The 13,892-nt window shown below is 44.5% G+C and overlaps 1 protein-coding gene across 4 annotated transcripts in view; it reads right to left on the bottom strand.

Annotated features, from left to right (window-relative positions):
* Nucleotides 1-5,318: 5,318 nt before the first annotated feature.
* Nucleotides 5,319-13,892, bottom strand: part of LOC135514324 (proprotein convertase subtilisin/kexin type 5-like) — a 42,656-nt gene continuing 34,082 nt past the window's right edge. The window contains exons 13-21 of one of the 4 annotated variants that reach the window (XM_064937724.1): nt 13,594-13,730; nt 12,950-13,075; nt 11,294-11,396; nt 9,897-10,090; nt 9,489-9,573; nt 8,621-8,724; nt 8,367-8,505; nt 7,993-8,108; nt 5,319-6,914 (exon numbers count right to left, since the gene is read on the bottom strand). In XM_064937724.1, coding sequence (XP_064793796.1) covers nt 6,808-6,914; nt 7,993-8,108; nt 8,367-8,505; nt 8,621-8,724; nt 9,489-9,573; nt 9,897-10,090; nt 11,294-11,396; nt 12,950-13,075; nt 13,594-13,730 — 1,111 coding nt within the window. In that variant the 3' untranslated portion in view covers nt 5,319-6,807. Of the gene's footprint in view, nt 6,924-7,992; nt 8,109-8,366; nt 8,506-8,620; nt 8,725-9,488; nt 9,574-9,886; nt 10,091-11,293; nt 11,397-12,949; nt 13,076-13,593; nt 13,731-13,892 lie in introns of those variants that run through there. The other 3 variants (XM_064937723.1, XM_064937725.1, XM_064937726.1) reach the window with 3 other exon arrangements.

Genomic DNA, 13,892 nt, shown 5'->3' with positions numbered 1-13,892 from the left:
TGAAGTTGGCTGTGACACCCCCACTCCAACCCCCACCCTCTGTCAGTCATGTCCTACCACACGTGGGGGGGCGGGTCATAGCCCTCCGAAGGTAGCAGTGCGAGGTCGCTGACTGTGTGCTCTGGCTTTCTGAGAAAAGCTGAATTGTTTTCAGGGGCAAAACAAAAGCATCTCTTTGTGCTGTAAATACAGTGGGCAGAAGCTCCCTTTTCAGATGAGCCTGGTTTACTGCCATACAAATAACCCCTCTCCCCACACACACACACACACACACACACACACACACACACACGGGAGGGTTGGAACAAAACTCCGGGAGAGAAACTAAACTCGACAAACGCAAACGACTCAGAATATACCCGCTCAAACAAAGAAAGAAAGAAAGAAGGAAAGAAAGAAAGTGTCACTTTGGAGAACCGGAGTTGTTGGGAGTGATGCAGTTGGCTGACCGTCAGAGGTCAAATCTCTGACAGCAGAAAAAGCATTTTGAGCTGCCTGTTATGGACCCTTTATACCAGACCTGGTTTCCTATTTACAGTGCATTTGGAAAGTATTCAGACCCCTTGACTTTTTTGTTACGTTACAGCCTTATTCTAAAATGAATTAAATAACAATTATCTAAACACAATACCCATTAATGACAAAGCAAACAGGTATTTAGAAATAATTTAAATAATATTTAAAAAATCAGAAATGCCTAATTTACATATATTCAGACTCTTTGCTATGAGACTCAAAATTGAGCTCAGATGCATCCTGTTTACCCTGATTATCCTTGAGATGTTTCTACAACTTGGAGTCTATCTGTGGTAAATGAAATTGATTGGACATGATTTGGAAAGGCACACACATGTCTATATAAAGGTCCGACAGTTAACAGTGCATGTCAGAGCAAAAACCAAGCCATGAGGTGGTCAAAGGAATTGTCTGTAGAGCACAGAGACAGGATTATGTCGGGCAAAGATCTGAGGAATTGTACCAAAAAAAACATTTCTGCAGCATTGAAGGTCTCCACGAACACAGTGGCCTCCATTAGAACTACCAAGAATCTTCCTAAAACTAAAACTGAGCAATCAGGGGAGCAGGACCTTGGTCAGGGAGGTGACCAAGAACCCAATGGTCACTCTGACAGAGCTACATAGTTCCTTTGTGGAGATGGGAGAACCTCCTAGAAGGACAAACTTCTCTGCAGCCCTCCACCAATCAGGCTTTTATGGTAGAGTGGCCAGACGGAAGCCACTGCTCAGTAAAACGCACATAACAGCCCTTGGAGTTTGCAAACAGGCACCTAAAGGACTCTCAGACCATGAAAAACAATTCTCTGGTCTGATGAAATCAAGATTTAAATCTTTGGCCTGAATGCCAAGCGTCATGTCTGGAGGAAACCTGGTACCATCCCTACGGCGAAGCATGGTGGTGGCAGCATCATGTTGTTGGGATGTTTTTCAGGGGCAGGGACTGGGAGACTAGTCAGGACGGAGGCAAAGATGAACGGAGCAAAGTACAGATAGATCCTTGATGAAAACATACTCCAGGTTCACCTGGAAAAAGGTTCACCTGGAAAAAGTAAAGGGGTCTGAATACTTTCCAAATGCACTGTATATCATTCACAAGTATTCTTGATTTAATCTCTACATATACTAAATAATATACAGTACCAGTCAAAAGTTTGGATGCACCTACTCATTCAGGGTTTTTTCTTCGTTTTTACTATTTTCTACATTGTATAATAATAGTGAAGACATCAAAACTATGAAATAACACAAGGATTCATGTATTAACCAAAATAAAACAAATCAAAATACATTCTATATTCTTCAAAGTAGCCACCCTTTGCCTTGATGACAGCTTTGCACACTCTTGGCATTCTCTCAACCAGCTTCACCTGGAATGATTTTCCAACAGTCTTAAAGGAGTTCCACACATATGCTGAGCACTTGTTGGCTGCTTTTCCTTCACTCTGTGGTCCAATTTATCCCAAACCATCTCAATTGGATTGAGGTCAGGTGATTGTGGAGGCCAGGTCATCTGATGCAGCACTCCATCACTCTCCTTCTTGGAGAGAATAGCCCTTACACAGCCTGGGGGTGTGTTGGGTCATTGTCCTGTTCAAAAACAAATGATATTCCCACTAAGCGCAAACCTGATTGGATGGCGTATCGCTGCAGAATACTATGGTAATCATGCTGGTTAAGAGTGCCTTGAATTCTACAGTGTCACCAGCAAAGCACCATCACACCATCTCCACCATTCTTCATGGTGGGAACCACACACGTGACGATTAATCCGTTCAACTACTCTGCATTTCACAAAGACACAGCGGTTGGAACCAAAAATCTCAAATTTGGGCTCATCAGACGAAAGGGCAGATTTCCACCAGTCTAATGTCCACTGCTCGTGTTTCTTGGCACTAGTAAGTCTCTTATTATTTATGTTCTTTAGTAGTGGTTTCTTTGCAGCAATTCAACCATGAAGGCCTGATTCACGCAGTCTCCTCTAAACAGTTGAAGTTGAGATGTGTCTGTTACTTTAACTTTGTGAAGCATTTCTTTGGGCTGCAATCTGAGGTGCAGTTAACTCTCATGAACTTATTTTATGCGGCAGATGTAACTCTGGGTCTTCCTTTCCTGTGACGGTCCTCATAAGAGCTCATTTCCTCATAGCACTTTATGGTTTTTGCAACTGCATTACTCAAAGTTCTTGAAATGTTCCACATTGACTGACCTTCATGTCTTAAAGTAATGATGGACTGTTGTTTCTCTTTGCTCCCGAGTGGTGCAGTGGTCTAAGGCACTGCATCTCAGTGCAAGAGGCGTCACTACAGTCCCCGGTTCTAATCTAAGCTCTATCACATCCGGCAGTGATTGGGAGTCCCATAGGGAGGCCCAGTGTCGTCCGGGTTTGGCCGTCATTGTAAATAAGAATTTGTTCTTAACCGACTTGCCTAGTTAAATGTTAAATAAATTATTTGAGCTGTTCTTGCCATAGTATGAACTTGGTCTTTTACCAAATAGGGCTATCTTCTGTATACCACCCCTACCTTGTCACAAAACAATTCGACAAATTAACTTTTAACAAGGCAAACCTGCTAATTGAAATGAAGCTGGTTGAGAGAATGCCAAGAGTGTGCAAAGCTGCCATCAAGGCAAAGGGTGGCTACTTTGAACAATCTCAAATATATTTTGATTTGTTTAACACTTTTTTTGGTTACTACATGATTCCATGTGTTATTTCATAGTTTTGATGCTTTCGCTAATATTCTACAATGTAGAAAAAAGGTAAACCCTTGAATGAGTAGTTGTGTCCAAACTTTTGGCTGGTACTGTATATGTGTGAAATTTGTTTTGATTTAGAATGGACCATGATCATGCACCTGTCTGGAAACAGGGACAGCAGAAAAACATACGTCATCTATGCACTTAGAAGGAACGGAGGATGCTTTTCACGTGGTTCACTTTCATGCCAGTCAAGTAGGCTATACTCCTGTTGTAAAGAGAAGCAATGTGCTTAATATTAGGAAAGTAGAGAAATAAATGTAGTAGGCCTAGCCTATAGAAAGCTAATGGGATCCTCTTTTTAATAGAGGCCATGAAGTGTTTGACTAGATTTAACAGAGTTTTATTTAAAAAATAAATTATATTTCGCCTTTATTTAACCAGGTAGGCTAGTTGAGAACAAGTTCTCATTTGCAACCTACGACCTGACCAAGATAAAGCATAGCAATTCGACACATACAACAACAGTTACACATGGAATAAACAAAACGTAGTCAATAATACAGTAGTACAAAAGAAAACAAAAAGTCTATATACAGTGAGTGCAAATGAGGTAAGATAAGGGAGTTAAGGCAATAAATAGGCCACGGTGGCCAAGTAACTACAATATAGCAATTAAACACTGGAATGGTAGATGTGCAGAAGATGAATGTGCAAGTAGAGATACTGGGGTGCAAAGGAGCAAGATAAATAAATACATACTGTATGGGGATGAGGTAGGTAGATAGCCCATCTGTAAACAGCCCATCTATGTACAGGTGCAGTGATCTGTGAGCTGCTCTGACAGCTGGTACTTAAAGCTAGTGAGGGAGATCCGAGTCTCCAGCTTCAGAGATTTTTGCAGTTTGTTCCAGTCATTGGCAGCAGAGAACTGGAAGGAAAGACGAGCAAAGGAGGAAATGGCTTTGGGGTTGACCAGTGAGATATACTTGCTGGAGCGCGTGCTACGAGTGTGTGCTGCTATGGTGACCAGTGAGCTGAGATAAGGCGGGGCTTTACCTAGCAGAGACTTGTAGATAACCTGTAGCCAGTGGGTTTGGCAACGAGTATGAAGCGAGGGCCAACCAACGAGTGTACAGGTCGCAATGGTGGGTAGTGTATGGGGCTTTGGTGACAAAACGGATGGCACTGTGATAGACTGCATCCAGTTTGTTGAGTAAAGTGTTGGAGGCTATTTTATAGATGACATCACCGAAGTCGAGGATCGGTAGGATGGTTCGTTTTACGAGGGTATGTTTGGATTGGAGATGCTTACTGTGAGTCTGGAAGGATAGTTTACAGTCTAACCAGACACCTAGGTATTTGTAGTTGTCCACATATTCTAAGTCAGAGCCGCCCAGAGTAGTGATGCTGGACGGGCGAGCAGGAGCGGGCAGTGATCGGTCTGTGTAACAGCCATTAGCTGATGCCGAAAAATTAAATAATTTGCCTACTTCACCCATTATTTTCTTTTTGCAAAAAATGTTTTGTGTAGTTCCAGTAGTTAGCTACCCTGCTGCATGGCAAAAAAATAATTAACTATTAAAAAGTGTAGATTTTTATTCTGTGTTTGACAAAAGTCTCTTCGGATAAAAATGTCTGCTGATGGGACCAAATACAGGGTGTATCTAATATAATTGTAACTTACAGGAACATAATGTTGAGTAAGGAACAGGCTGGGAGGTTTATCATACAACCAGTGTTGTGTTCATTAGGGCTCACGACAGAAAACGTTTTAGAACTTTTCATCATGTAAAACTAAAATGTGCATTTCTTATAAAAACAAGTCCAGGTAGACCCTCCCTGTTTCAGCTAGTTATTTTCCCATTTTGTGTCTAATAAACAAACCTAAATGAAGTGGGGAAATGATTACGTTCACAACGACCATAAATGAACAACGGAGACTAGCAGAAAAAAAACATTTGAATAAATAAAATAAAAATTACATTGAGTAATTACATTAATATATAAACAACATTGACACTGGTGTTCAATAAAAACAACCTAGTACACTGATATCAACTAATCAAATCTAAGTAATCTTCAACAATGACCAAGAATACATTTTTGTTCATCCAAAGGGATCAATCCATTTTTATTTCAAATCAAAAGATAAATCATCAATACAACTACAGTTATTGTTCAAAAAGGTACAAACCCACATTAAGAATCTTTATTGGAATACAGTGCTGTATCCACCCCAGTATTCATTCTAGAACAGGATTTATCAACAGGTCTTTCTCAACCACTACAAAGTTGAGTCCCATAGCCTGTTTGTGACAGAGACAGACCGTGGTTACATTTTGCAGCACCAACCATTGCCATGGACTCTCAGAGGGCGCTTACAACCTGAGTCGTGTTCATCAGAGCGCGCAACAGAAAACATTTCAATACGTCATGCAATCTGTCCTCTTCCGTTTGGTGCCTAATGAGCATGACCTTGATGAAATGCATGCCGTTTGCTAAAGTGTCATGGACATGTCTTGAATGTGTGGCAGCTCACAAGGATACAATAACATTTAAATGAAGTCCACCGAAAAACATCTATCATATCAAAATTGTTACATGATCAAGGTCAATACAGTACCAACTCTGCTTGAATGCAATGACATAACCGTGCAATGTTGTGGAAGAAAGCCCTGATAGTGCTGCTGTTTGTGAAAGTGCAATGGCCCCATAGTCTCATGTAGCAGTAAGATATGGGTCTTGTTCATTAGGGCACGCAATGAAAACAAAGTGTACCAAAAAAAAACAAGTGTTTCCTATTGGACGAGAACAGGTAGTCCCTACCTGTTTAAGTCAGTTTTCTTACGTTTTGTGCCTAATAAACATGACCCCGATTTGATGTAATGTAGTGTGGAATGATTTGTCTGAACCTAAGTGAGTCAAAGGTACCTGTAAAAAAAAAAAATCTCTCACACGCACACACTACCTGAAACATAGATGACAGTTTAGCAACCTCTATTTCCTGTGGCACACAATGGCTGCATGTAGAATGGGGACATGACTTTCGCAACTATCAATTCAAGTGTTTGCACAATCCTGCTGTGTGCGTGTGCGTGCGCGTGCGTTCATGTGCGCATGTATCCTCACTTGGCAGATAGCAAACTTAACCCAGACAGTTTTCACATTATTGAGTGAGCTTTTAAGTTTATTTACAAACACACAGCCGAGAGTTGGTACATTCATCAGCTTTCACCTGTGCATCGTTAATCTTGACGAGGAGGGGAACACGAAGGGAAACAGATTCACAAGGTTCCTCCTGCAACCTACACTGGAAAAGGGTACAATTATTTTGGCATCGATGCTTTGGTCACAAAATACCGACACATTATTTGTTTTCATGTTTTTTTTAGTAAGTCCCAGTTGCTACTGTCGCCCTGACCACATGTCCCAGAACAGGAAAAAGGTAGGTTTGTTGTAGTTCTGTCATCACACCTCCGACGTAGTCCCTTAAGAGGCACATATTTTCTTATAAATTATGTAACTGAGTGAGCAGGCTGGGGCAGAGGGGTGCCACCCCCCCCCCACATCCCCTTCGCGGGATGTCCAGTCACCCTTTTAGCGAGCATGTTCTACAGCACAGTTGCTGCAGCACTTTCCTCTGGCACAGATTGTTCTTTTTTACGAGCACACAGAAACTGCCTTCCGCCCAAGACTCTTCATTTGCTTTCCACAGACCAGGAAGAAGAGATGGGGATGACGACACGCAGAATCGTGGGATTGGTCAGGAGACAGATTTTGATCCATCAGAGATGTGATGATTATTGGAGGGGAAAGATTGCAGTCCAGCGGGAATGATTGGATCCATGTCAGAAAGTTTTTTAAAAAAGAAGACATTTTGGGAAAAATAGAAAAACATTTAAATCAGTTTCAAACAGGGACAATTTCAAGTGATTTTTCATCAGAGATGACTTTGCACACAAAAAGTGGGTCGCCAGTCTGTTGTAACCTCAATTTGAAATAATGGACATTTAAACTTTTAGTGCGCTCAAAAACAAAGAGAGTCTTGAGTTGGTTACAAGCTGAAGTGGTTCATTACCAGATAGTCAATAAAACAATTTCTCTTGGTCTCAGTGGGTCACGGACAGACTGGGGATGACACTTTGAATACAAAATCAGAACATCTTAAGAAACTTCTTGACCATCGAGATGTCACACATCCTGTTTTATCAACTACAGTACAAAAACACTCCAGTACAGTCAGTAGAGTCGTTTTACGAACCACCAATAAACCCATAAAAGCGGAAGGCAAAGAAATGGATTGGCCTTAACGCCTTTTCAACTATAGGGTCACGACTCACAAACACCATCATGTCTCGCAGGCAAATGGGCCCTGTTAGGCAAGGGCTGAAAAGGTTAGCTGCGTCACCGGGATGCCAAAAACATTTTAAAACGTGCACAATTTAGACAAGATGTAAAAAAATATATATATATAATAATAAAAAGGAAGATTGGGATAGATTAGGTAGGAGTGAATACACGAGCAAAAGATGCTGACAAAAAAAAGGGCCTACTAAAAAGGGAGGAGAGAATATGGAAGAGAGAGATAAGGAGAGAATGTGACAGATGAGGGGGTGAGGGGCAGATAGGAAGAAACCTAGATAAGAGGGGAGAGCTAAGAAAGGCTACGGAAGTCTAAGGAAGCTGCGACCTGCGCAGTGACCAGCCACCGCTAGAACGAGCTCCTGAAATAAGAGAGTCTATGACATACATTAGAGGGGTTACTAGTACTCACCATCTTTGCAGATGGTGCTGACAACACACACTCCTGCCTCTAGGTTATAGCCGTTCACACAGGTGCTGCAGTTCGTCTCGCCGGGCCCTGTGCACGAGTAGCAGCTGTGGTCACACCTGGGGGAGGGGGGCTAGAGCTAAAGTTTGGGCAATAGAAGGCACACTTTCCACAAAGCCTGTGAGTAGAAGGAGAGGATTAAAGGGGGAAACAGCCGGTTTAAGGGACCATAGATATAGGACAGATGTTTGAAAGATTAGAGGCCGTTTGAGTCAGTTAAACATGCCAGGATAAACATGCCAGGTTTGTAGGGAGGTGGTGTCAAAAGAGAGGAGGAAGTGGAAGGTGTGGAATTTGTGCGCGTCAATCCAACTCACTTCCTGCAGGACTTGTTGACGTCACCATTGTCCAAGGTCTGCTCGGCCATGTAGTATCCCACGCTGCAGGTGGACACACAGCGCCACTCCTCCATTAAGTAGCTCTCTGCACACTTGATACACGCCTCCATCCCCGTGCCTGCAGAGAGACGGTGAGCAGTGCAGAGACTTCACTTTGGGGAAAAAGATAGAAATATACTTTGGGCAACTGAGTAGTAGTCGGCCCCATCTTTACTTTGTGAAAGGAGCGTCACCTGCACAGGTGGCACACACTTGGTGGCACGGCACGCAGGTCCTCCTGTGGCCATTATAGTAGGTCCCAGGGTCACAGGTCATCTGACATCTATTCCCCTGAAGACTGGAAAGAGCAATACACTGAATTACACAATCACAACGCACCTCTCTAGCAACCAGTCTCTCTTTTTCCTACATTAGTCTGACATGATAAACAAAATCATACACTATACATAGTCCAGTGATTTTTAAATCCCTCCTCTGGGACCCCCCCACACATTTCAAAACATTTTGTTGTAGCCCTGAACTAAGTCACCTGATTCGCCTTTTCAAGGGCTTGATGATTAGTTGACAAGTTGAATCAGGTGTGCTAGCTGTGGAATAGTTAAAATACTTGGAACGGCTAGAGAGGATTGTTCGGAAAAGTCTGTTCAAGAACAGCAGGTTCTAAACCTCATTCTGAGAAGTTTCTGTGGTGCACTGAGCTGAAAAACAGCTGGACTGGGTTATATTAGTTCCATTTCCCAGAAAGGATTTGGGTTTCTGTCCTCCCTCTTTCCTGTGAATGGTGAAGAGGAGTGACTGTCTGTGGTCTTGCGGCATTCGGAAGGATTACTGCACACGTTACCACCTCTGTCTCGGACAGCACTGAACACTAGCAGAAGCAACCCGAGTCAGGCTGGGTTCAAAGACCACAACGTTCTGAGAGGCTTCAAAGTGTTTTGCCCTCGATCTAACTGGAACGGTAATCAAGATGATCAAAAGCCACCAAAAACTCCACGAGACACGTCAAAATGGATCACTGGACGGTTTGGTGATTCGACTACTACTAGAAACCAGCAGCGGGTGAGGGAGGGGATGTTGGAAAGTGGGTTTGGCTTAGCGTACCTCATCCCTGGTTTGCATTCTGTGCAGATATTAGACGTGATGCACTTCTTGCAGATTTCGTTGCATCTCCTGCACATGTTGGAATCTGTAACACGAGAGAAGACTACGTCTAGTCACATAGGGACCAAAGAGGCATTGGGAGTGTTAGGCGGATTGGTGTGGGGGTCAGAGGTGAGTGAGGGAGTTCAAATCTGGGCCTCAAAGTTTTCAGCTCTGCTGGTTTTCATACTTCCCCTCTTCTCTGGGGCTGGTTCAATCAATCAACCGCCTACCAGGGAGAAAAGAAAACTGGAAGTTCTTCAGACTTCGAGGCCTATATTAGAATTGTGTGTGTGTGAATGTATGTGTATGTGTGTGTGTGTGTGTGTGTGTGTGTGTGTGTGTGTGTGTGTGGAGACCTGGACTTGCCGTGGTCCAGATAGAAGCTGTCCACACAGCTGGCCACGCAGGTGTTGGAACCCTCGTTAAGGTGGAAGCCCGGCCTGCAGGTGGAGCACTGGTCGCTACGACTACCAACACATGTCTCACACAGAGACGAACACTTCTTACAGCGCTTCCTGTCGTCGCGGAAAAACCCGGAGGGACACTCCGACACGCACGTCCTGCGGCGGAGAGAGGGAGTAGGGGAGAGAGAGGGAAGATACGGATGGAGGGAGGGGAGGACAGATAGAGGAGAAATATGCGTCGTTATCATTGCCGGTTATCGGCTTACGGGAACAGGCTGGAGAAAAGAAACTGAGTGCGAGGCTGGATTTTTGCACTCTGACCACTGTGATAAATCCTCAATCCACACGATTCCAGAATAACAACCCCTCTCCCCCTGGGGGAGCAGACAAAGTTCACGGCCTGAAGTTAAACACATTTGTGCGCGTATCAGCTTATATGGCTGGATTTGAGAGTGCGAGTGTGTGCGTTGGGAGTGTGCATCTCAGTACGGTGAACAGGTGCATTCTTTTAACGCACATCTGCAGAGATGACTCCATAAACCTCCTTTGCAGCCTTCGCTCTCACACTGTTAAAAAAAAAAACACAAAAAAAAGGTGAAACCATGTGCTCCAAAATTTCTCTCCCACGTTGGCTCACCCTCACCCTCCCCCGCCATCCCCACCCACACCAGTTTGGCGAGGTCATCAAAGAGAAACATAGGGATATAATTAGGAGCATTAAAACGACCCCACCCCCTCCATTCCCAAACCCCCACTCCAGCACTCCGGGGTTGGGAGTAGTGGAAAAACACTGTGTTCTTAGGAGGGCTAATGATGGCGTTTTACACAACACAGAGCAGCCAAGCCCTCACAGGCTGTCTTCCAGGTACCTGCAGGCTTCTTGTTTATTAGTGCACGGTGTTCGGCTGCTCGCAAAGACGACAACAGGTAATTACAGCGGACTTCAATCCCCACCTCCCACGATCACACCACTCAACCTCCCTCCTCCTCACATAGATATTAGTTTCACCAAACGTTGCGTTTACGCTACGCCGTCCTGAACACCACCCTCGTCACGACAGTTCTCACTGTGTGTCAATGATCGGGGTCAATCACCCACTTCAATCAGTGCAAATGAGTGAGAGAAGGGAGGTGAAACATTCGTAATACTGCAGTCCGACCAATGACTATCGCCTAAATCATGAACATGTTATCCGATGTTGGTGAATTCAGAGGCCCCCCCCCCAAAAAAAAAAATGTTTTAAAGCTGTTTTTAAATGGGGACAAGAGCGGAAGTCCCTCCCCGTTTCAATCCGTTTTCTTCAGCTGGTGTCTAATGAACATGACTGCAGGAGGAAGCCAGAACACGGACATGCTAACCTGGTGTTGTTCTTGAACTTGAGGAAGTAATGGAGGCAGTTGATGCACTGGTGAGGTCCGGGGCCTTCACAGCCGTTCTCGTTGCACTCACTGTCACAGAGCCCTGGTAAAGAGGATTTGTTAAACAGAGCATTATGGGTACTGTAGTTTCTCATGTTACAAAGGTGGATACTTTATGAATGAGACAAAAACAGACTAAAGGGAGGTGACTGGTATTCCATCCAGTGAGTGTGTAAGGTGTTCCTTGTTGTGCTGAAGGCAGGAGAATGTTATGTCTCACGAGCGCATAAAAGTTGGGGGCGTTTATGTTCTGTTGCCATGGCTGTGTGCAGTGGCTTATCAAACAGGTTAATGAGTATCAGCTGCCTCACTGTAACCTCAAATATGCTCACATTGGGCTGCAGGTAGCCTAGAGGTTAGAGTGTGGGGTCAGTAACCGAAAGGTTGTGCATCCCTAACTGCTCCAGAGTCGCCGTTGACGACAGTGGAGCCTGGCCGTGACCCCACTCTCCGGAGATTTCTCCAATGCTTCCCACAGTTGTGTCAAGCTGGCTGGATGTCCTTTGGGGGGGGGGGGTGGACCATTCTTGACACACACAACTGTTGAGCGTGAAAAGAACTGCAATGCTGCTGGGTTGACACAAACCGGTGGCACTTACTACCATACCCCGTTCAAAGGCACTTCAGTCTTTTGTCTTGCCCATTCGCCCTCTGAACGGCACACACACACACACAACCCATGTGTCAACTGTCTCAAGGCTTAAACATCATTATCTAACCCGTCGTCTCCTCCCCTTCATCTACACGGTCTGAAGTGGATTTAACAAGTGGCATCAATAAGGGGTTATAGCTCTCACCTGGATTCACCTGGTCAGTCTAAATCATGGAAAGAGCAGGTTTTGTACTCAGTGTATAAGCACCCACCAAATTATTATTAGTATTTTACGAGAGAGGGAACCCAGAGGTAAAGAGAACAGCGAGAGAAAGAGAACAGAGAAGAGGGAGATAACAGAAAGGGGTAGCAAGTGAAGAAGAGAACAGAGACAGAAAGAACAGATGGGTAGAAAGTAAAGGAGAGAGCAGAGCGAGAGGTAGGGAGAAAACAGAAAAACGTACAGAGATCTGCAAGGGAAGCGGCTCAAGGGAGTATGAGAGATGAACAATAAAGAGGTAGCAAACAGAGAGTCAGAGAACAGACAGAGCGGTAGAGAGAACAGAGGTAGAGAGAATCAAATGTTTATTCTGCATAGGTTAATTTGGTGTAAGTGCCTGGCCCTGACCCTTTTTCCTTCCCACTTAGTCTCTCCTCCATTTGCTCCCCCCTTATCCTTTTATTTTACCTTTATTTAACTCTTAGTTTCAATGACGGACTAGGAACAGTGGGTTAACTGCCTGTTCGGGGGCAGAACGACAGATTTGTACCTTGTCAGCTCGGGGATTTGAACTTGCAACCTTTCGTTTACTAGTCCAATGCTCTAACCACTAGGCTACCCTGCCACCTCTACACTCTAACCACTAGGCTACCCTGCCACCTCTACACTCTAACCACTAGGCTACCCTGCCGCCTACTAAGTCTCCCTTATAACAGGATTCTTGTATTCTGTCCTCCATCTCTTTTTCCTTACAGTTCCTCCCTCCGTCATCTTCCCCACTCACCGTTGTACTCCTCAGTGAACTCTTCGTCTGCAGGGGGCTCGGCCGAGCGGGGCTTGTCGCTGCGCATGGCGGAGTACGGGTGCACAGAGGTGCCATAAAGCACCAGGGACCACTCCTTCAGCTTGCCTGGGGGGGGGTTGTGTCGGCCAGCACAGCAGACAGACGGACAAAGAGAGAGAGAAAGGACACATCAGTATACTGAGATTATCTCAAGTATCCTTAAAAAAATAAAAATAAAAAAAAAGAGTCAATCCTAGGTCAAAAACAATAAAGTGGTCTCCCCGCCCCTGTTCCGGTAAAGCTTAGAGATGGGGAAGGAGAAAATGTAACCGCTCTCAAATTCTAAAGACAGAACTATGGATGCAAGGCCTGACCATCCATGACATCAAAAATGATAGTGTTCGTTTACATTTACATTGTTTACAAACATTGGAGGGAAACAAGCTCATATTTGGGGTTCTGATGTGGTACGACAGTTGAACTAAGCTCATGAGGCATTTATGTTATATTCTTCACAAATCAATGAGCACATATCATTCATTTCTAAGTCCAAAAATCAACAGCAGATTGCCCCTTTTTTAAAGCATATTTTCCATTGGTACGGTCACTCCTTTAGACAGGGTGGCTTCTCTAGTCTACTGTACCTGGGACTTTCTGGCTGCGGAGCTGCGAGGGGGAGTCATGGATCTCCAGGATCCAGTCCCCAGACGCCTTCTCCCCCCAGCAGTGAGTGGTCATAAACTCCCAGTTCTTAAAACCCTCCATGGAGTGGTCAAACAACCTAGAGGAAAGCACACAGGGAACCACACGGGTCGACCACATTCAGACAACACACTGGAAAGACACAGAAGTAGAATGGTTCTTCCTTCCTGGCCCTGGGAAGCCACAGGAGCAGGCAGGCTTTGTTTTTGTTTTATTCCGGTCCAGTACCAACACACCTGGT

This window comes from Oncorhynchus masou, chromosome 25, assembly GCF_036934945.1.
Source record: "Oncorhynchus masou masou isolate Uvic2021 chromosome 25, UVic_Omas_1.1, whole genome shotgun sequence".
Lineage (NCBI taxonomy): Eukaryota > Metazoa > Chordata > Actinopteri > Salmoniformes > Salmonidae > Oncorhynchus > Oncorhynchus masou.
Note: the sequence above shows the minus strand (reverse complement) of the source record. Positions and strands in the feature narration are given on the sequence as shown.